General features: G+C 39.6%; 1 protein-coding gene across 1 annotated transcript in view; it reads right to left on the reverse strand.

The window, feature by feature from the left end:
• EPG5 (ectopic P-granules 5 autophagy tethering factor) overlaps positions 1–22,914 on the reverse strand; it is a 138,374-nt gene that overhangs the window by 31,014 nt on the left and 84,446 nt on the right. Inside the window, 8 exon segments of the mRNA XM_052660349.1 lie at positions 1,277–1,380; positions 2,556–2,628; positions 3,997–4,198; positions 4,770–4,915; positions 8,025–8,238; positions 9,275–9,469; positions 11,658–11,814; positions 13,297–13,439. Of these exon segments, the coding sequence (XP_052516309.1) occupies positions 1,277–1,380; positions 2,556–2,628; positions 3,997–4,198; positions 4,770–4,915; positions 8,025–8,238; positions 9,275–9,469; positions 11,658–11,814; positions 13,297–13,439 (1,234 nt within the window).

The raw sequence follows: 22,914 nt of genomic DNA on the forward strand, positions 1-22,914 counted from the left end.
TGGTGCCGCGTCGGTAGACAAGTGCTCCATGATCAACTCAGGTGCGGGCTTTGTGACCATGATCTTGCAGTGCTCAACTGAAATGCCAAACATTAGTTATGCTTGGAAAGAACTTAGAGCAACTGGGTGAGGATACTGATTCCAAAGTGAAGGGAAATGGTCTTTCTCAAAGGAAGGCAGGGTGTTTGCTTTGATATCCCCACTGCATCAGTAACAGAAGTACAGGGAAAATGGCATGTTTCTCAGCACTGGCAGCTTTCTGTGGCCACAGAGCAACCAGGGCTAGACGAACCAGGGGAAGGAGATGGCAATTTCCAGGGATAGTGGGATGGCAACCAAGGTGTCGGGGGACAGTGGGAAAGAAGTAGAAGCTTCGGAGGACAGCAGTCAGGAGGTGGTAACAAAGGTAACAGATTTCAAAAAAAGGCCAGAAGCGAAGGAGAGTTTTAATAAAGCATTTGAATAGTAATTTGAAGTAGAGGATTTATATGGCAAAAACAGAACTATGCTCAGCAACATGAAACTGAACATTGTTTTTCATACAGAGTTATAAGTTAAAAGCACACTGTATTTTCTTCCTGACCACTTGCCCAATCCCCATCTCTTTAGGAAAGACAAGCTTCATCTCAATTATCTCATCTGATTGATGACTGTCATTTATAACTTTACCGTTACTTCTGTCTTGGGTATTCCTTTGGAAAAGGTGTATGTATTCATTATATATTCTAATGTATTGCCTATAAATGATAAGATTAAGTCAAGAATGTATCTGCTGATACTTTGTAAAGTTGACCTGTCTTTATACTTAGAAATTCCTCTTATTAATAGTACGCTTCCCTGGTGGCTCAGATGGTAAAGAACCTGCCTGCAGTGCAGGAGACCAATGTTTAATCCCTGGGTTGGGAAGATTCCCTAGAGAAGGAAATAGCAACCCACTCTGGTCTTATTGACTGGAGAATTCCATGGACAGAGGAGCCTGGCAGGCTACAGTCCATGGGGTCACAGAGTCAGACACGACTGAGTGACTCACACTTTCATTTTTTTCACAACATGGGGGAAACACAATTTTAAAACAGAAAGGTCTGATTTCCATAACTGATGACACTCAGCATTACCTTACCAAAACTAAATAATTGTAGGGGTGACCTCTCCTTGTGCAAAGATGATCGCCTACCAAATAAAATAAATGAAGTAGGAAAGTAGAGGCAAAAGATTAACTGAATGACTTAAGGAAAAAGTGAAAACTAACCAGAGGCATAATACAACATCTTCCTACCTTTAAAACTCTCATGCAATGAGTCAATGCAGTCAGTAAACAACTGCACAATGCTTGAGGCCACCACAGCATCACTCTCCAACCAGGGATAATGTCGCTGGCTGCTTTAAATAAGAGAAACATACACTTAGAAAGGAAACACTATGATTAAATTACTGTCCATCCCAGAATGTATTATGCAGCCCTAAAACACATTTAGATCGCTTTAAAGGCTGTAAATTTCTGAACTGTAGCTTTTAATATCAATAGCATAATTTTATTTACTTTCCTTCCTAACCTTTATTCCAATGTAATTGTTTCAGAAGTGTGTTATCTAACTAAGTATCAAATTAGCACTTTTTTTTACATCCAATTACACCCGTGAACCCATCCCTTGTGGATTTGGGTTACATTTCAAATGCCTCAGAGAACAGTTTTCTCTACCTAAAGCCTGAAAGGGAAAAAAGTCATATAAAAAGCAACCAAAAGTGAACAGAGAGGAAGTAAACAAAGGAAAAAAATCTTTATATGAAAATCTGATTTGGGGCTTCCCTGGTGGCTCAGAGGTTAAAGCGTCTGCCTCCAATACGGGAGACCCCAGTTTGATCCCTGGGTCAGGAAGATCCCCTGGAGAAGGAAATGGCAATCCACTCCAGTATTCTTGCCTGGAGAATCCCATGGACTGAGAAGCCTAGTAGGTTACAGTCCACAGGGTCGCAAAGAGTCGGACACGACTGAGTGACTTCACCTTACCTCCACCTTAATCTGGTTTAGAAAGTTCAATGTAAAAAATAAGTTCCATTAGCTCTTCCTGGAAATAAACTGCATTATGATAAGCAGTCTCACAGTCACCACAAAATCCTGAAGTTTGCAGACTGTTTAAGGATAGCCCTCTGAGAGAGAGCAATTCCCACCCAGTAATCAACGTAGTCCCCCAAAAATAACTGATACTGGGTAAAATCACATAAGTCTCATATTTCGCAGTGTTACATTATCAAAATAATGTAATTCAGGAGAACACATTTATTTTTCTGAAGTTAAATACTAAACTCATTTAACTTTTTTATTATGGAAAGCTGGAAATAAGAGTCCAGTTTTGCTTCAAAATCAATAGCTCTGATCAATCAGACTAGCAATTCCACAAACAGAAAATGTATTACGTTCACTTTGTAAATAAACATTTTCTAAATTTAAATGTTGCCCTATATAAAAATCAAATCTGTGAACCATCAGCTGTACCAAAACATTATCAGAACTTTATAGATTTCAAAGGAATTTGAATACCAGAAAAACTATTTACCTTTCATTGTCTTCTAAAACCAGTATCCATGGCTTAAAGAGCTGGATGATTACTGAATGTAGGGATCTTAGCACTAAAACAAAGCAAAATTTTTAGCGACAAGAAACAAGTCCATCAAATGAAGATGGGCAACAGGCACATGAAAAAATGTTCACCACTAATCATCACTGCTAATCATCAGGGAAATGCAAATCAAAATCGGAAAGAGGTATCACCTCACACCTGTCAGAATGACTACCATCAGACAACACAAACACTAAACGTTGGCGAAGATGTGGAGAAAAGGGAACCCTTTATACACTGTTGGTGGGAATGTAAATTGGTGTAGCTGCTGTATGGAGGTTTCTCAAAAAACTAAAAATACAGCTACCACATGACCAAGCAATTACACTCCGGGGTATATATCCCAAAAAAAAAAAGATACCATGCATCACAAAGTTCACAGCAGCATTACTTAAAAATGCCAGAATATGGAAGGAATCCAGGTGTCCATCAACAGAAGAATGGATAAAGGAGATGTGGCGTCTACATCTGGTATACACACGTGTACACACAATGGAATACTACTAGGCTAAAAAAGCATGAAATTCCCTTTGCAGCAGCATGGATGGACTTGGAGGGCATTATACTGAAAGACAGATCCTGTATGACATCACATATGTGGAGTCTAAAAACTAAAAGTAGTGACTATGACAAAAAAGAAGCTGACTCACAGAACAAACTAGTGGTTCCCAGCGGGAGAAGGAAGGTGGAAGGGGCAACGTAAGAGCAGGGGATTAAGAGGTACAAACCAGCAGGTATAAAATAAGGAAACAGAGCCAACATTTTATAATAACTATTAAATGGAGAATAATCTTTAAAAAGTGTGAATCACTATATTCTATACCTGCTACTTATATAATATTGTACATCAACTATACTTCAATTAAGAAAAAAAAGAAAGTTGACCTTTTATCAGTATCACTGGTAACTAGAAAATCTACTTATTATCTGTATACTTAAAAACCTATGGTGATACAGAAAACACATGTTTAATATAACTAAGCACATTTCAGTTTTCATTTGCTGCAATAAAATTTTTTTAATTGGAGAAGTTTTGTTATAATACAATGTCACAGATAATTTTATAACACATTTTTTAAAAATAAAGAATTAAATACTCTTAATGAGATAAATAATAGGAAGAGAGAATTGGAGACTGAAACCTGTATCTTTGTATTTCACCTTACAAAGTGAGGGTGAAGCAAGCACCCACTATGTAAGTGAACACAGGTATGACACATATGGGTTCACACTTGTACTGTGTATTTCCTATTTTTTCTTTGTAACATTCAGATACATAGATTTATCACCAAGATTTAAATATTTTAGTGTCTATTCAAGTCTCTCCTGATGGAAGGTCAAAACATCTAAACTCTATGTTGCTCTAAAGGCATATTACCTGTTTTTCTGCTGGCAGATGGGTCTTGAGCCAAGCAGGCCATTTCTGAGTCAAGCAGCCTTTTTACAAGATAGCCCAAGAATGTCTTCATATCTGCCATGTAAGGACTCCATTTTGAGAATAAACCAAAACTTTTAAAGTCCAATGTGGATAACCGAAGCTTATAAAAAAAGTTTGACAGCCACTGTATAGTCTCCATTACCTGGAAAAAAATGACCAACTTCAAATAATGCTTACTGAATATCTGCTTTCAGTAGAATATTACGGTAGGCTGAGACGAAGAGCTTTGACTTTGTAATCGAATTACAAAGGTATATAGCATATGAAAAGTCAATCAACAGATTTCAAACTCCTTTTCAAAAGCAAAGATACCATTTTCTCATATAAATTCATGTGAACTCACATCATGTAAAACTGATGAAGCCGACAGCTTGGAGGACAACTGCGTGAAACCTACTCAAAGGAGCCAGTGAAGCAGGAGGGTGAAGGTGGGAAAGGAAGATACAAATGGGCTGGGCCTGGGCTATTCAGGAACCGTGGAGCAAGAATCAGACTGAGGCACGAGAGAAAGGCGATCCAGGCACAGAGGGGTGGAGACAGGGGCAGGGGACAGGGGAAACAGGAGATGACTGACAAAGGAAAGCACAGGGCTCTTGGAGATAAAAGGATACATTTTTAGATATAAATTTTAAGTGTGTTCCAGTTGTTTAAAAAAAAAAAGGAAATGAAAAAGAAACACATACAGAAACTTTATAGAGGCAAGAGCTACACACCTGCTTGTCGGACAAGAGAACATCAGAACTTTGAAGCACCGTGCTCTCCACAGAAGCTGCCCCCTGCTGGCAGCCTGGGGTGCAGCAGCCCAGGGCTCTCAGGGTGGCTTTCCAGCACTCGGGGCTCAGCAGCTGTTCAGCAGAGCCTTACAGGGTGTGGACAGAGGACAGCAAGTCAGCATCCTTCACAAACTAACTTTTCAACGTGAATCGAAGAACACATGTACTTTACGAATGAATGAGCATCAAGTAAAAATCCAAAACACATTCATAAAGGTTTGTGGTAAAGACACCAAAGTTAAGAGAACCTACTAATCCCAAGTCTCCGGAAAAGGAAGGAGCGGTGTCCTCTTAAGCAAATGATGTGTCGACAAGCAACATAAAGGAGGACTTGGGGGAAAGGACCACTTACTAGGTAGTACTCAGTCCATCAGAAGAGTCCTTGGAACAAGCAACTGGTTATTTTGTAACATTCTGTCTAACTTTTTACTTGTTTTAAGCTTTGCCTCAGGTGGCAAACTCATTTTATGTGCCATTGTTTGCTGTTATTCAAATTTCTTGTAATTTAGTAAGGTGAATGACTTCAGATTTCATTACTGACTTGGATATTTGAGGTAAATTTTCCTTTTTGTTTATATAGTGCTGACTTTTTTTGTTTGGAATTAAACAGATTGATAACCTAATTTGTGGCTTCCTGACTTTTAAGGAAACATGTAAAGCTGTCAAGAGATTGACTCAACATTGCCTTCCTACCTTAAAATTAAAAACCTACAAAAGTTGGTGTTAAAAAAAAAGAGAGAGAGAGAACCTACTGAAAGATCTGTGCACGTGGACACCTGACTTTCCTTATTCTCAGCAACCCTGCTGGGAGTGAACACAGCAGAACCATTTGAGCTGGAATCTGTGAGCCCCTGACTGGGGAATGGTAATGGTGCCATCTTTCTGGCTGGACAATGTGAGAGAAACAGAGGAGCCATGGAATAGAATACAACTGCAGAGTCTATGCTCTTCAGAAGAAGTCTCATACTCATCTAACACCCCACTCCTGTAACAGGCAAAACCTAAACACAGAGACAGTATGCAAAAGCAGAGACCACCAACCAGCACTCAGCTACCTGCAAAACTCGCCTCCCAGAGGACAGGAACTTACTCCCTCAGGCCCTTACCAGGAAGTGGCCTGGATCAAGTAGGACAACAGACTGTGGCTCAGAAGGGCAGGTCTGGAAGGAGTCATGCACACCCAGAAGATGGCAGTGAAGCCAGGGGGAATTGCAGTGGGCTCACCCAGGGCAAATGAAGACAGATTAGCAACGAGTGAAGCCCTGGGAACACTGCCGTGATGGCCAGGGAGGGATGGGGCACCAGGAGGCTGGAGGTCACGGAATCTGACAGAGGTGGTGCTGTTAGTCTTAAGCCTGTAACTAACTACTTTCCCTGCAAATTAAAACTTTTCTGCTAAATCCAAGTCAGTGGTTGCCTGTATAAACAATTTAGAATCTCTTTAAAGGGCTTCAGGGAAGGAAGCTTCCCTGGTATCCAGTGCTTTGTTAAGAGTCTACCGTGCAGTGCAGGGGATGTGGGTTCGACCCCTGGTGAGGATATGAGACCCTACATACCGCAGAGCAACTGGGTTCAGTTCAGTTCAGTTCAGTCGCTCAGTCGTGTCCGACTCTTTGCAACCCCATGAATTGCAGCAAGCCAGGCCTCCCTGTCCATCACCAAGTCCTGGAGTTCACTCAGACTCACATCCATCAGGTCAGTGATGCCATCCAGCCATCTCATCCTCTGTCGTCCCCTTCTCCTCCTGCCCCCCAGTCCCAGCATCTGAAAACTGTAGTCTTTTCCAATGAGTCAACTCTTCACATGAGGTGGCCAAAGTACTGGAGCTTCAGCTTTAGCATCATTCCTTCCAAAGAAATCCCAGGGCTGATCTCCTTCAGAATGGACTGGGTGGACCTCCTTGCAGTCCAAGGAACTCTCAAGAGTCTTCTCCAACACCACAGTTCAAAAGCATCAATTCTTTGGCACTCAGGCTTCTTCACAGTCCAACTCTCACATCCATACACGACCACAGGAAAAACCATAGCCTTGACTAGACGGACCTTAGTCGGCAAAGTAATGTCTCTACTTTTGAATATACTATCTAGGTTGGTGGGTTAGTGAACCATAACTAGAAAGCCCGCAAGACACAAGGAAGAAAGATACTGCATGCCATAGCTGAGGCCTGACACAGCCAAATAAATAAATATTTTTTAAAATAAAAGCTTTCAGGGGAAAAATCCATAATATATGTTTAATCAAATTGTGAAAACTTAGGAGTAAAACTTAGCTATGTAAATAAGCATTAAAAATTATACAAGTGCATTTCTGCACCACCACTCCCCACCCACCTTGCCACCTGCCGCTATAGGAAATAATGAAAACTTTGAAGGGCTTTGAAAATTAGACTATACATTCTTCAAGTAGTCCAATACATAAGATCATTAGCTAATTCATAAAACTATTTCTGTAAAGTAACACAAAGATTTGACATAATGCAAAATTTAGTTGTCCATTACATCAATAAACTGTATGAAGCTTACATGAATAAAGTAAATACTATCTCATTTTTCAAATTTCAATAAAATTCCTGCCGAGTGAAATTCCAAAAATTAAAAAGCCTGCACTCTTTACTTCTCCTTTATTTCTCCAACACACTAATGGAAAACTGTAGGAGGGGGATAGAAACAGTGGGAATTTGGAAAACTTAATGTTGCTCTTTCTCTTGGATAATATAAAAACAGTGTATCATTATAGTGGGATAAAATTCATTTGCAAAATATAAGAGTAAAAAAATTGGGGGTGGGGGGGACGATGGACCCTAAATGTATTCACCATTTTGAAACTAGAAAGAAACCAACTGGTATGTTAAGCACACTGTAAAGGAGCAACTGCTTTCTATTTCCAAGTCTACAGTCACCAGAGTAAGCAGTCCCACCCCAGTCAAGACAGCTGCAAAGTCAAAGTAAAGAGGTGCACGCAGGACTGCGGACTCCAAAGAGTGGCCCTACCCAGCTAGGGCCCAATCTGACAATGGGCATTTTTACAGACAGCAGCCTCTAGGGCATTACTCACTGAGCATTTTGGGTAAAGATTAGTAATTCTAAATTCCTGCATGCTTGTATTATTTTTACATTTTTAGATGACATCTGTGGAATGGTTAATATCATACTGAACATTCACTGCGATCTAATCAGTCACAATTAAGACACTTACTTTGCATCAGCAGCCTGAGAATGTCACTGTACTGGTCAGGAAACTGGTAGAGAAGAAGGTAAGTCCAGTGCTTACAGAAAAGATTAAATGGCATCAAAATATCTTCGTCTGGTTCAAGGCCCCAGGCAGTAAGTGCCAAATGAATGGACTCCAGGAGCCTGGTACGATCAGACAGAGGAGGTTTAGTGGAGTTTAACCATTGCTTAAGATCGAACTAAAAAGAAAAAGAAATAAGAAGCAGTTTTATTTATACTAGAAAATTGACTGAAATAGAGAAAATTATGTGCAAATTAGTTTGAAAGTCAAAAGTTTACCTAGCATTTAGCTTTTCATAAAGATTGAAACTAAAATTTATAGACTTAAAAGCATCTAGGCAGTTTAATTAACTAATGGTGCCATTATGTCTCCATCTTTACTTCACTCTCAGGGTTCAGAGGCAATTTTTTTAGCTCTGCATGCTTTTTTACAATTTAAGAATCTTGTTGGTAAGTTTTCCCTATAAAACAAGGATCAGAACTATACAGTTCTTCTTCACTGGTCATGCTGCCACAAAAAAGTGGCTACTTTATGGAACTACCTGCTTCTAGTGGCCATATTTCTAAATCTGCATCAGTTAATGAAAATTCAGGGTGTTGATATCACCTTCCAGAATCCCAAACTATGCTTTCCCCTATTAAAAACTGAGATCAGTCTCCAGGTCCTAACAAATGTCCAGGTTTTATGATTTATAGGTATCAGAGAAGTACAATTGAAAGCAAAATAGCTAAGGCTCTGAATTTCTCAACTGGTAACATAAACTCATTGCCTTGGTCTGGATTAATAATATTCTACTTGGAACAAGACAAAGGCAATTTGCTTAAATCTGGCTTATGCTAAATATGAGAGACTGTGACATACTAACAACTCTATTATCAAACAATTAAGCCATAAATTCAGGACACATTCAAAAGAAGGATGTACCAAATTATTACTATGAATGTTTCAAAACTGTAGGAAGTTTTTAAAGAGCTTGGGAGCTGATCTTTTTTATACCACATGTAGTGAGACGGTCCTATATCATATAATCAATGCATCCAGAAGCAGCAGCTACGGGATCGGACTACTTGAAGATGATATCAAACGTGAAAAGGGTCTGTGCCCTCCACTCCCCCTGGAGACAGAGCTCCAAGGACCTTGCATTTCTGAGGCACAGAGAAACAGCAGCAGTACCTACAGCTCAGTGACAACATCAGGACTGAGTCACACGTCACCTTGGTCAGCAGCATGAAAATCATATCGCTGTTGTCCTCGCGCAGAAACTTCACCACCTTCTCGTACAGCTGGATGAACTCCGCGGGCGCAGCATTGGGAGTGAAGAAAGGAGACAGGAGAGAGCAAAGCCTTCTGTCCTTCAGAATGGTCTGAAGGACTTTTCTGCATTCTGATTTAGTGCCACTGATAAACACCTTAAAAGAATTGTAAAGGGAAAATGTCATCAAATTCTCCCCTCCCCAACTTTTCTTTGAGCAACCAAGTTTTAAGGAATAGTATATACAGCTAACAGAATTTTTTCTAAATGAAAATATGAAACAATCAAAAGAAATCTAAAATCAACACAGATAAATCTATCACTTTCAATGTAACCTATATTAAAAATTCTGGATAATCCATTCATTTGGTTGGACAAGTCAAAGGAAATGTTTAAAAGATTAAAATACTGGGATAATCTGAATCCAGAAATTTGCAGTGTACCTACCATGATTACTAAGTAGCTAAGTGATTCTGCACTATGTCAAGAAAAAGAAAAACAAAAGATTCTAGGTTACAGATTTTATTGAGATATGCTTTAAATACTTTTAAAAAGCTAACTTTCATAATTAATATACACCTTGTTTTAATTTGTTCTAATGTTTAAGAGTATTAGAATATAAGCTGATATTTAATTTCAGAGTTAGTAAAGCTTTGATAAATTTGATCAGAGACAAATAATAAAGGATAAGATTTGATAGATGTGAATATATAAAATTTTTGACTTCTATATGGCAAAAAGAATCATAAAATTATAGAAAACCGACAAAGTAGAAAAATTATAACACGTTCCAGACACCAGGTTAACAGTCTGAGGAGCTCTTCAAAGCAATCAAAAAGCAAGAAACTTCCCAGCAGAAAATGTGCAAAAAACAAAAACCAGAAAAATCACAAAAAATTATTAAATCATTTGAAAAATCACGCAATTGAACTAGTACTTAAAGAAATACAACTTAAAATAATCACAAAGCACCACTTCTGTTACTAGATTAGCAAGACCTAAAAAGAATGATCAGTCCTAATGTTAGTTCTAACATGGAGAATAATAAATTGAACGCTGTTATTACAATGTAAAAAGGTATAAACTTCCCAGTCCTTTTGACACAGTGATCACACTTCTAAGAAATTATCCTAGGAAAATCAGTCTAATAATTTCACAAAGGCATGTTAAGAATATTTAGTTCAGGCTTACAGCAGCAAAACAACCAACCTACCTAAATATTCATCCAGAGAGCACTGGCTCAAAACATGACAATATATCTGTACCATGGAACACTATATATTAAACACCATGATGCAGGTTTTTATTTATTATCAAGGAATAATGTCTAAAATGTGTTTGAATTAAAAAAAAATAGCATATGCTAGCTTTTAAGTGTGCATCCTTATCTCCATATCTATATATAAGAATGATATATCATTTTTACACATACACACAGATACTAATAGACCTCAGAGACACACAAGATCAACTATAACGAAATGTTAGCTACGTAACCAGTATCTCCAGATTAGGATTATAAGAAATTTCTCTTCTTTATACTTTTTACACTGTCTGTATTGCTTATAATAAACACTCATCAATTTCATAATTAGGAAAAACATTTCTGAAAAATCTATTTTAATATCTGCTCGGCATCACGTCCCTAAAAGTATCCAATAAATAGCCACTCATTTAATTGAATCTGAAGGAAAGTACATGGTAGTATTTCTATATTTTCCAGAAAGTGGCATTCCTTGCTTTAATGACACATTTCATAAATCTGCATGGATTCACTGCCCTTGTCCTTTTTATATATCCATACATTTAAGGGTTAAGTCAAGTAGATAAACTGTGAGTAGCAACTGAGAGGCAGCAGTGGAGAGGTGGAGCAAGCACTGAACGTTGAGTCAGAAGACCTGGGGTCCCTCTTGCCTCCGGGGCTCACCAGCTGTATTTCTTAGGCAAGTGACTCAATCTTTAGGAGACTAGTTTTTCTCATCTTTAACACTGAAATACTATCAATCACACAGAGTCATTGTAAGGATGAAATAAAATAATGAATCAAAAGGCATTTTATAAACAATACTCTGAGTAATACTATTATTAACACCAACAGCATACAATACAATTTGACATCTCCCTGGAGACTTTCATATATTAATAATTTAACATGTTTTTCTGAAAAAGCAGAATTCCATACTGGCAATTCTAACCACATCTTGAGAAGTCAACAATTCAAAGGGGCTTCTGACTTAGGTAAGACTCTGAGTCTGTAAGTGTGGCGTCAACTCTGATTATATCTAAGAGGACACTGTAGGGACTCATTATATGTAAATAAGGCTAAAAACACAGGATAACCTTACCTGTCCCAAGATCTCAATGCATGAAGTGAAGAACTGCCTTGTGGGAGGATGACGCTGGGTCTCATCACTGACATAATCCACAACAGTAAAGAAGAGGCTGATGCCAATCTTCTGAACCCCAGGGGTGGGCTGCGACTGGTAGGCATTCACTAAGGCCCTGTGGGAAAACACTGGTAAGGCTACTGGTCCAGAGTAAGAGAATTCAGACCCACGGTGTTTCTCTGATACTCTCATTTCTCAGCAATATCCTTAAGAGTTCTGAGAGCCCCATACAAATGTCACTTTAGAAATATTTCACAGGATAGCTTACAACTTGACCCAACAACTTATTTTCAACACAGAGAAATTATTTTATGTCCTCCTGGGGTGAGGGTGGGGTCATTAGCCTTTATTAACATTAAGTATTTTCATATGTCAAAGTCAAAGTGTGCTAGTCACTCAGTCATGTCCAGCTCTTTGTGACCCCATGAACTGCAGCCCACCAGGCTCCTCTATCCATGGAATTCTCCAGGCAAGAATATTGGAGTGGATAGCCATTCCCTTCTCCAGAGAATCTACTCAACTCAGGGATCGAACCTGGGTCTCCTGCATTGCAGGCAGATTCTTTATTCCCTGAGCCACCAGAGAAGCCCAACAACTTATTTTCAATACACAGAAATGATTTTATGTCCTCCTGGAGGGAGTAAAATCAGCCTTTATTAACATTAAATATTTTCATAGTTGTATGTAATCCACAATTTTACATCCAATTTTTCCAAATTATCCAACTAATCCAAATACTACTCAATGTTGTATATTACATAAATACATGTTTTTAAAAATAAGAACCTTGATTTCTCTAAATTTTAAAATCTAAAACAATGACTTAGGTTGAAGAAAAAGATTTTTGTATAAAATAAGATCCTAATATAAAAGATATCTCTTCTAATTCTTACTCTGTTTTGAGTTTCTTTTCTAGAAAAAGAAACAGCAACCTCTTGTTCACCTTATCTCCTCCTCCTTCCCAGACCCTTCCAATCTAACCCACAAAAGGTGTCAATGCCCCCGTCCACACCACCATCCTAATCTACAGGGGGATTTGTTGCTGGTGAGTCAATTTCTCCTTTCCCAGGTAATCTCCTGGTGGCTTTGAGCTCCAAAAGAAACCACCATGGATGGTCAGATGCAAGCCGGCAACTACCCTTGTGAGCCCTGAGCAATTCCACTGCAAACTTTGCTCAGTAATCTGAACTGATGATGATGACTTCCTGAGTAAATGTGCCTTTAATATAAAGCTTAAGCATTCAATCTCTCCAGGTTAAATTCTAATGTAATGTATAACCTCCTAATTCAAAGGTCAGCAAAATTATTCTATAAAGAAACGGCCAGTAAATATTTTATGCTTTATGGGCTATAAATTGTCATAACATTCAATTCCGCCATTGGAACATAAAAGCCATACACATTAAATAAGTACATGGGCATGGTTACATCACAATAAAACTTTACTTATAAAAATAGATGGCAGGTCGGATTTGGTCCAAAGGCTGCTAATTCCTATACTAGTTAATTAGTAGGTGACTGGGGGGATAGTAGCAAGTATGATTGCTAGCAGGAATAACTAACTAGTATTTTAAGTTAGAGCGCCCTCAAAACTTACGTAATCAAGTTTTCAGCATGCACAGCAGCCTCCACAATGTTAAGTGACGGTGGTTTAGCAGCTTCTGCTTGCAACTGCTTCACTTCTTTTCGCAAAACATGAAGCTGTTGGCTTATTGCTTCATTCTTATGCATACCTTCAAACTAAGAAAAATTAGAGTGGTCAACAGATTTATATTTGCCCCTACAGGTTCCTAGAGCAGAAACTTTATTACAAATATACTGGGTATTTGATAGACAGAATATTATTACAACTAATACTGTAACTCAAAATTCTCAGTTGAACCTGAGGAAGATGGGGGAAAAAATGTCAAAAAAACTATTTAAGAATCTCAAGCTTTTCATGAAGAATCAAACTTGAATTAGTTTGTTGCTGGTTCAGAGCTTTTTTTTGGTAGGCTATGTTCTATGCCATTTCAATGCTCCAATTCTCATCAAAAATAAATGCAATGGCTTCCACCACTCGGGCTTTTCTTGAGGCACATCAAACCCCCTTCTGTGGACCATCCCTCCCCAGAGCTCCTGATCCAGAAACACACGTAATTTGACACTGGGGCTGCACGTCTCATCTGCACAAAACCATAAAAAGAGGAGGACACAAATCTGTTTATAAAACAACTGGAGGAAGAAAAGATATATATTTATAAAAGAAACACCAAAAATATGATAAAATGTGAGAAATGACCAAATCAGTTGCATGCAGAGGAAGGAGCAATTGACTAATTCAGTGGTTCTTGAAATCTGGTCTTTTGATAGAGTTTTACTGGTTCTCAGCAAAGATGTGAAAAATAAGAATGTATTGAGGTTTAAAAAAAAAACTAAAGTTATTTCAATTTTCTAGAACCATCCTATCAAGATGGTAGAGTAGAAGGACATGTGCTCATCTTCTCCTGCGAGAACACCAAATTGCAACTAGCTACTGAACCACCACTGACAGGAGTATTTTAGAATTTACCAAAAAAAGGATACTCCATGTCAAAGAACAAAGGAGAAGTGGCAATGAGTCGGTAGGAGGGATGCAATCGCATTTAAATCAAACCCTACACCCTCCAGAGATTCTTGGAGGGCACAAATACTTGTGCGCACCATGACGCGGGGTAAAGGGGCAGTGACCCCCACAGACTTAGCCAGACCTGCCTGTGAGTGTTTGGGGATCTTGTGTGGAGGTGCTGGTCAACAATGGATGCCACAGGGACAGGGACACTGGCAGCGGCAGTTCTGGAAAGCCTGTGTCCTTTTGGAGGACAACTCCAGCCCTACCACAGAGACTGGGCCGCCTCGGGCCAAACAACTAACAGGGAGGGAGCACAGCTCCACCCATAAGTAGAAAACTGGATTAAAGGTTTACAGAACAAGACCCTGCTCACCACACCAAGATTCAGTTTTACCCACAGCCAGTCCCTCCCATCAGGGAGTTTGCACAAGCCTCTTAACCTCATCCATCAGAGGGCAGACAGAATAAGCAAGAACTACAATCCCATGGCCCCTAGAATGAAAACCACAATCACAGAAAACAAACCAAAATGGTCACATGGATCCAGCCTTGTGTAACTCAATGAAGCTATGAGCCATGCGGGGCAGGGCCACCCAAGATAGATTGGACATGATGGAGAGTTCAGAAAAAGATGGTCTACTGGAGAAGGGATTGGCAAACCACTTCAGTATTCTTATCTTGAGAATCCCATAAACAGTATGAAAGGGCAAAAAGATAGGACACCATAAGATAAGACCCCCAGGTCAGCATGTGTCCAATATGCTGTGTTAGTCACACTACAGTCGTGTCCAACTCTGTGCAACCCCATAGACAGCAGCCCACCAGGCTCCCCCGTCCCTGGGATTCTCCAGGCAAGAACACTGGAGTGGGTTGCCATTTCCTTCTCCAGGAATATATGTCCAATATGCTACTAGGGTATATTGGAAATCTGGTCCCATCACTTCATGACAAACAGAAGGGGGAACAGTGGAAGCAGTGACAGATTTTCTCTTCTTGAGCTTCAAAATCACCACAGATGGTGACTGTAGCCATGGAATTAGAAGATGCTTACTTCTTGGAATAAAGGCTATGACAAACCTAGGCAGTGTACTAAAAAGCAAAGACATCACTTGCCAACAAAGATCTGTATAGTCAGAGCTATGGTTTGTCCATGGTAGTCATGTCCAGATGTAAGAGTTGGACCATAAAGAAGCTTGATCACCGACGAATTGATGCTTTCAAATTCTGGTGGTGGAGAAGGCTCTTGAGAGTCCCTCAGACAGCAAGGAGATCAACCAGTCAATCCTAAGGGAAATCAATGCTGAATATTTATTGAAATGACTGGTGTTGAAGCTGAAGGTCCAATTCTTTAGCCACCTGATGCAAAGAGCTGACTCATTAGAAAAGATCCTGATGCTGGGAAAGATAGAGGGCAGGAGGAAAAGGGGTTGACAGAGGATGATATGGTAGGATGGTATCATTAATTCAATGCACATGAATTAGGGTGAACTCCAGGAGATGGCAAGGGACAGGGAGGCCTGACATGCTGCAGTCATGGGGTCGCTAAGAATCAGACATGACTTAGCAACTGAACAACAACAATGCTACTGGGGAAGAGCAGAGAAATAACTAGAAAGAATGAAAGGGTGAACTGATGTCCAGTTGTGGATGATGTGTCTGGTGGTGAAAGTAAAGTCCAATACTGTAAAAAACAATATCATAGAAACCCGGAATGTTATGTCCGTGAATCAAGGTAAACTGGATGTGGTCAAGAAGGCAAAGGCAAAAGTGAACACTGACATTTTAGGAATCAGTGAACTAAAATGGATGCAAATGGACAAATTTAATTTAGATGACCATGATATCTACTACTGTGGGCAAGAATCCCTTGGAAAAAAAAAGAGTAGCCCTTACAAGTCAACAAGAGTCCAGAATGCAGTACTTGGGTGCCATCTCAGAAATGACAAAATGATCTTGGTTCCTTTCCAAGGCAAACAATTCAGCATCACAGTAATCAAAATCTACGCCCCAACCCTGGTAACTCAGCTGGTAAAGAATCTGTTTGCAATGCAGGAGACCCCTGCTCAATTCCTCAGTCAAGAAGATCCACTGGAGAAGGGATATGCTACCCACTCTAGTATTCTTGGGCTTCCCTGGTGGCTCAACTAGTAAAGAATCTGCCCACAATGCAGGAGACCTGGGTTCAATCCCTGGATTGGGAAGATTCCCTGGAGAAGGGAACGGCTACCCACTCCAGTATTCTGGCCTGGAGAATTCCATGGACAGAAGAGCATGGAGGGCTACAGTCCATAGGGTCTCAAAGAATCAGACACGACTGAGTAACTTTCACTTTCCACTTTCACTTTTCACACCCCAACCCCTAAACCTGAAGAAGCTGAAATCGAACAGTTCTATGAAGACCTGCAAGACCTTCTAGAACTAACATAAAAAATGATATCCTTTTCATCATAGAGATTGGAGTGCAAAAGTAAGAAGTCAAGAGATACCTGAGGCAAGTTTGGCCTTGGAGTACAAAATGAAGCAGGGCAAAGGCTAACAGAGTTCTCTTTGTCAAGAGAACATACTGGCATACATAGACAATACCAGATGGTCAATACTGAAATCAGATTAATTATATTCTTTGTAGCTGAAGATGGAGAAGCTTTATACAGTCAGCAAAAACAAGACCTAGGGCTGACTGTGGCTCAGATCATGACTCCTATTGTAAAATTCAGACTTAAATTGAAGAAAATAGGGAAAACTACTAGGCCATGCCTAAATCAAATCCCTCATGATTATACAACGGAAGTGACAGATTCAAGGGATTAGATCTGATAGACAGTATGCCTGAAGAACTACGGACAGAGGTTCATAACACTGTACAGGTGGTGGTGACCAAAATCATCCCAAAGAAAAAGAACTGAAAGACGGCAAAATGGTTGTCTTGAGGAGGCCTTACAAATAGCTGAGAAAAGTGAAAGTGAGAAAGAGAAGTGAAAGGCAAAGGAGAAAGGAAAAGATATCCCCAACTGAATGCAGAATTTCAGAGAACAGCAAGGAGATAAGAAAGCATTCCTTAGTGATCAATGCAAAGACATAGAGGAAAACAACAGAATGGCAAACACTAGAAATCTCAAGAACACTGGAGATATCAAAGGAATACTTCATGCAAAGATGGGCCCAATAAAGGACAGAAATTGCAAGGACCTAACAGAAGCAGAAAAGATTAAGAAGAGGTGGCAAGAATACACAGAAAAACTGTACAGAGATAAATCCAAGCACCTATGGACACCCTGTCTTTGACAAAGGAGGCAAGAATATACAATGGAGAAAAGACAATCTCTTTAATAAGTGGTGCTGGGAAAACTGGTCAACCACTTGTAAAAGAATTAAACTAGAACACTTTCTAACACCATACACAAAAAAAAAACTCAAAATGGATTAAAGATCTAAACGTAAGACCAGGAACTATAAAACTCCTAGAGGAGAACATAGGCAGAACACTCTCCAACATAAATCACAGGAGGATCCTCTATGACCCACCTCCCAGAATATTGGAAATCAAAGGAAAAATAAACAAATGGGACCTAATTAAAATGAAAAGCTTCTGCACAACAAAGGAAACTATAAGCAAGGTGAAAAGACAGCCTTCAGAAGGGGAGAAAATAATAGCAAATGAAGCAACGACAAACAAATAATCTCAAAAATATACAAGCAACTCCTGCAGCTCAATTCCAAAAAAATAAATGACCCAATCAAAAAATGGGCCAAAGAACTAAATAGACTTTTCTCCAAAGAAGACATACAGATGGCTAACAAACACATGAAAAGACACTCAATATCACTCATTATCAGAGAAATGCAAATCAAAACCACAATGAGGTACCATTTCATGCCAGTCAGAATGGCTGCGATTCAAAAGTCTACAAGCAATAAATGCTGGAGAGGGTGTGGAGAAAAGGGAACCCTCTTACACTGTTGGTGGGAATGCAAACTAGTACAGCCACTATGGAGAACAGTGTGGAGATTCCTTAAAAAACTGGAAATAGAACTGCCTTATAACCCAGCAATCCCACTGCTGGGCATACACACTGAGGAAACCAGAATTGAAAGAGACACGTGTACCCCAATGTTCATCGCAGCACTGTTTATAATAGCCAGGACATGGAAGCAACCTAGATGTCCATCAGCAGATGAATGGATAAAGCTGTGGTACATATACACAATGGAGTATTACTCAGCCATCAAAAAGAATACATTTGAATCAGTTCTAATGAGGTGGATGAAACTGGAGCCTATTATACAGAGTGAAGTAAGCCAGAAAGAAAAACACCAATACAGTATACTAACACATATATATATATGGAATTTAGAAAGATGGTAATGATAATCCTGTATGCGAGACAGCAAAAGAGACACAGATGTATAGAACAGTCTTTTGGACTCTGTGGGAGAGGGAGAGGGTGAGATGATTTGGGAGAATGGCATTGAAACATGTATATCATATATGAAACGAATTGCCAGTCCAGGTTCAATGCATGATACTGGATGCTTGGGGCTGGTGCACTGGGACGACCCAGAGGGATGGTACAGGGAGGGAGGAGGGAGGGGGGTTCAGGATGGGGAACACATGTATACCTGTGGCGGATACATGTTGATGTATGGCAAAACCAATACAATATTATAAAGTAATTAACCTCCAATTAAAATATATAAATTTATATTAAAAAAACTAAAAAAGAAATAAACAATGAAAAACAAAAAGAACTGAACAAAAAAGGTCTTAATGACCTGGATAACCATGATAGTGTGATCACTCACCTAGAGCCAGATATCCTACAGTTGAAGTCAAGTGGGTCTTAGGAAGTATAAAGCTAGTGGAGTTGACAGAATTTCAGCTGATCTAGTTCAAATTCTAAAAGATGATGCTGTTAAAGTGTTGCACTCAATATGCCAGCAAATTTGGAAAACTTAGTGGCCACAGGACTGAAAAAGTCAGTTTTCATCCCAATCCCAAAGAAGGGAAATGCCAAAGAATGCTCAAACTACCACACAACTGCACTCATTTCACATGCTAGCAAGGTAATGCTCAAAATCCATCAAGGCAGGTTTTAGCAGTACATGAACTGATAACTTCCAGATGTACAAGCTGGATTTAGAAAAGGCAGAGGAACCAGAGATAAAATAGCCAACATCCATTGGATCACGGAAAAAGCAAGGGAATTTCAGAGAAACATCTATTTCTGCTTCACTGACTACACTAAAGCCTCTGACTACATGGATCACAACAAACTGGAAAAACCTTAAAGACATGGGAATACCAGACCACCCTACCATGCCTCCTAAGACCACCTTACCATGCCTCCTAAGAAACCTGTATGCAGCTCAAGAAGCAAGAGCTAGAACCGGACATGGAACAATGGACTGGTTCAAATTGCGAAATGAGTACATCAAGGCTGTATGTTGTCACTCTGCTTGTTTAACTTATATGCAGAGTACATCAGGGGAAGTGCCAGGCTGGATGAATCACAAGCTGGAATTCAGACTGCCAGGTGAAATATTAACAACTTCAGATATGCAGATGATACCACTCTAACAGCAGAAAATGAAGAAGAACTAAAGAGCCTCTTGATGGGTGTGAAAGAAGAGAGTGAAAAAACTGGCTGAAAATTCAACATTCAAAAAACTAAGATTATGGCATCTGGTCCCTTCACTTCATAGCAGATAGATGGGGAAAAAATGGAAACAGCAGATTTTATTTTCTTGGGCTCCAAAATCACTGCAGATGGTGACTGCAGCCATGAAATCAAAAGACACTTGCTCCTTGGAAGTAAAGCTGTGACAAACCTAGACAGTGTATTACAAAGCAGAGAGACATCACTTTGCTGACAAAGGTTGGTATAGTCAAAGACGACTGGTTTTTCCAATAGTTGTGTACAGATGTGAGAGCTGGACCATAAAAAAGGCTGAGTGCTGAAGAACTGATGTTTTCAAACTATGGTGCTCTCGAGACAAGACTCTTGAGAGTCCCTTGGATAGCAAGGAGATCAAACCAGTCAATCCTAAAGGAAATCAACCCTGAATATTTATTGGAAGGACTGATGCTAAAGTTCCAATACTTTGGCCACCTGATGCAAAGAGCCAACTCACTGGAAAAGACCCTGATACTGGGAAAGACTGAGGGCAGGAGAAGAGGGCAACAGAGAATGAAATGGTTGGATGGCATCACTGACTCAATGAACACGAGCTTGAGCAAACTCAGGGAGTTAGTGAAGGACAGGGAAGCCTGGTGTGCTACAGTTCATCAGGTCGCAAATAGTTGGACATGACTTAGTGATTGAGCAACAACAATCCTTTATTTCAGATTATGTCTTCCTTAGCTGAGGGGGTTGTTAATATCCCTTTCTCTAATTAACTGAATGGTGACCTAAGTGATAACTACTTGGTTTGTGCATTTTTAATGTCCTTTTTGGCCTGTACATAGATGCAGAGAATAGCCTAGGCCCATGTTGCAACCCGAAGACAGAATCAGTGTAGCAGCTGTGGGGACAGGAGGAGAGAGGGACAACAAAGGGGAGCTCAGCCAAGTAGGGAGTCAGGGCTGAAGACTGCAATGTAATCAGACTGGGGAGCAAAGGGGCCTGTCTTAGGGAGACCTTTGGAGCTGGCAAGGGAATTGGGACTTATCTTGCAAGCATGGCAGGAAATGCTGAAAAGACCAGAACATTTAGAAGGCAGGAATTTTAAACCCTCGAGTCTCTCTACATGGTCTTCCCCAATCACATGGGTGAGCAGTAAAGGCTACATTTTCCTTTATATGCACCTTCCCAAACCCAGGCCTCAGCCACCACCACAGTGATATCCCCACCAGGCTTATTTTCATAAATTCCAGATCAAATGCTCCCAAAGTACAATGGTCCTGCTTGTTTTGCTTTGCATAGCAGCCCAGTGCAGCTCAACTCTACCAGATGATATGCTGACCACCTACTTTTATGATCTTGATAATAACTCTTCCATAAAGCTCACCAATGTTGTGTTAAAAATCGTCACAAAACTTTTCAAGGATAAGCCGTTATCATGAATCAAAAGGCAGAAAAGTGCCTCTCCAAGAAAACGTAATGATAATCACGATTTATTTTTATTATTGGAGAAACAAAAGATTAAAGACAGTAAACTGTTTCCAGTAATCTGAGAGGAGGAAGAAGACAGCAAGAATGAAGAGGCGTGGAAAGACAATGAGTAGGAAAGAAGAGGGCTCGCTTAACAGGGAAATGCCGAGAGATGAGACTAAAAGCACTCTCTGACTCCAACTTTAAAACCACCACTCCATGTTGGAGAAATGACTTAATGCTAAAGAGTAAGGAAATTAATTAGTTCAGGAAAGTTCAGACTTCCTCACAAAAACATCCCCGAATTATCATAATTTCCTAGTTTACCTGTTTTTGTTCATAGCTCCCACCTCGTTAAAAAGTTTTCTTTTCTTACTAGACTGGAGGTGAGAGAGACTGAATGATCACCAGCTCACAATTACAAGTTGTAGACAAAAAGCAGCATGTTGGAAGCCCTTCCATTTGAGTCATTTTAAGTAGACAAAGAAATCCAAAAGTTGCATAAACATGTGCTTCAGTAAGTTGCTACAATAATCTGAGGCCCTCAGTAGGTCTTTCATTTCTAGAAATGAGCAAATTTTTCACATGATCATAAATCAATCCTGGGCCCAGCAAACATGCCCCACAATACCAAAGTACAACAAAAGGAACCCTATTATAAATCACCCCATTTCCTCAGGGAATATCACTGAATTATTAGAGGCTTCTGTTAAGAGAGGCAACCACAGAAGAGGCACGTCCCACTTGCCATAAAATATCTTTGGCTTCTGTATACCCCAAACAAGCTATACATAGTTCAAACATTTGCAGACAACTGGAAATTTCCAGGGCTTTCCCTCACAGAAAATTCCATTAAGCAGTAATATATTTTCATGACATAATTTGAAATCCTTACAAAAGAGCCATTCAAAATTACACTTAAAATATATGTTTTAATTTTAAAATTTACACTGGAAATAAAAAATCATTTCCCATGAAATCACATAAAAAGAAGCAATTCTATCACACCAACACAGAAAGGATACTATGTTAATTCAAATAAGATCTGACTATCATGTTCAACTCGTCTTCGAAATCAGAGCTGAAACAGCTAAAGCAAATGGCCTAGTCATTTCCCAATACTGAATGGAAAAAGCAAAACTCTTGATTCCAACTGAACCACTTACTAACTGTGTGACTCTGGCAAGGTTCCAAGCCTCTCTGAACCTGCTTCATCTTCCTCATTCTGTGAAGCTCAAGTGAGATAATGTACGGAAAGTCCCTAGCAGATTACCTGGGATATGAGAGTACCGAAGCAAGGGACAAGAAATACCAGGCTGAGAAATAAAGCAATGCACTGAGGTATGACCATCCTTACCACTTTCCAAGACTGAATACCCAGGAGAAGCCTGTGCACTTAAAAAAGTAAGTGTAGAAGTGTGCATTGTTTAAGTTGGGATTTTGTAGAAAGCATCAAGCTGGCATATTAAGCATTAAATTGGCCAAGGGTAAGCAGAATCAAAAGTGACTGCCAATTTCTGGTAGTAAAAAGTTCCAA

Source organism: Budorcas taxicolor, chromosome 22 (genome assembly GCF_023091745.1).
Source record: "Budorcas taxicolor isolate Tak-1 chromosome 22, Takin1.1, whole genome shotgun sequence".
NCBI classification, from domain to species: domain Eukaryota; kingdom Metazoa; phylum Chordata; class Mammalia; order Artiodactyla; family Bovidae; genus Budorcas; species Budorcas taxicolor.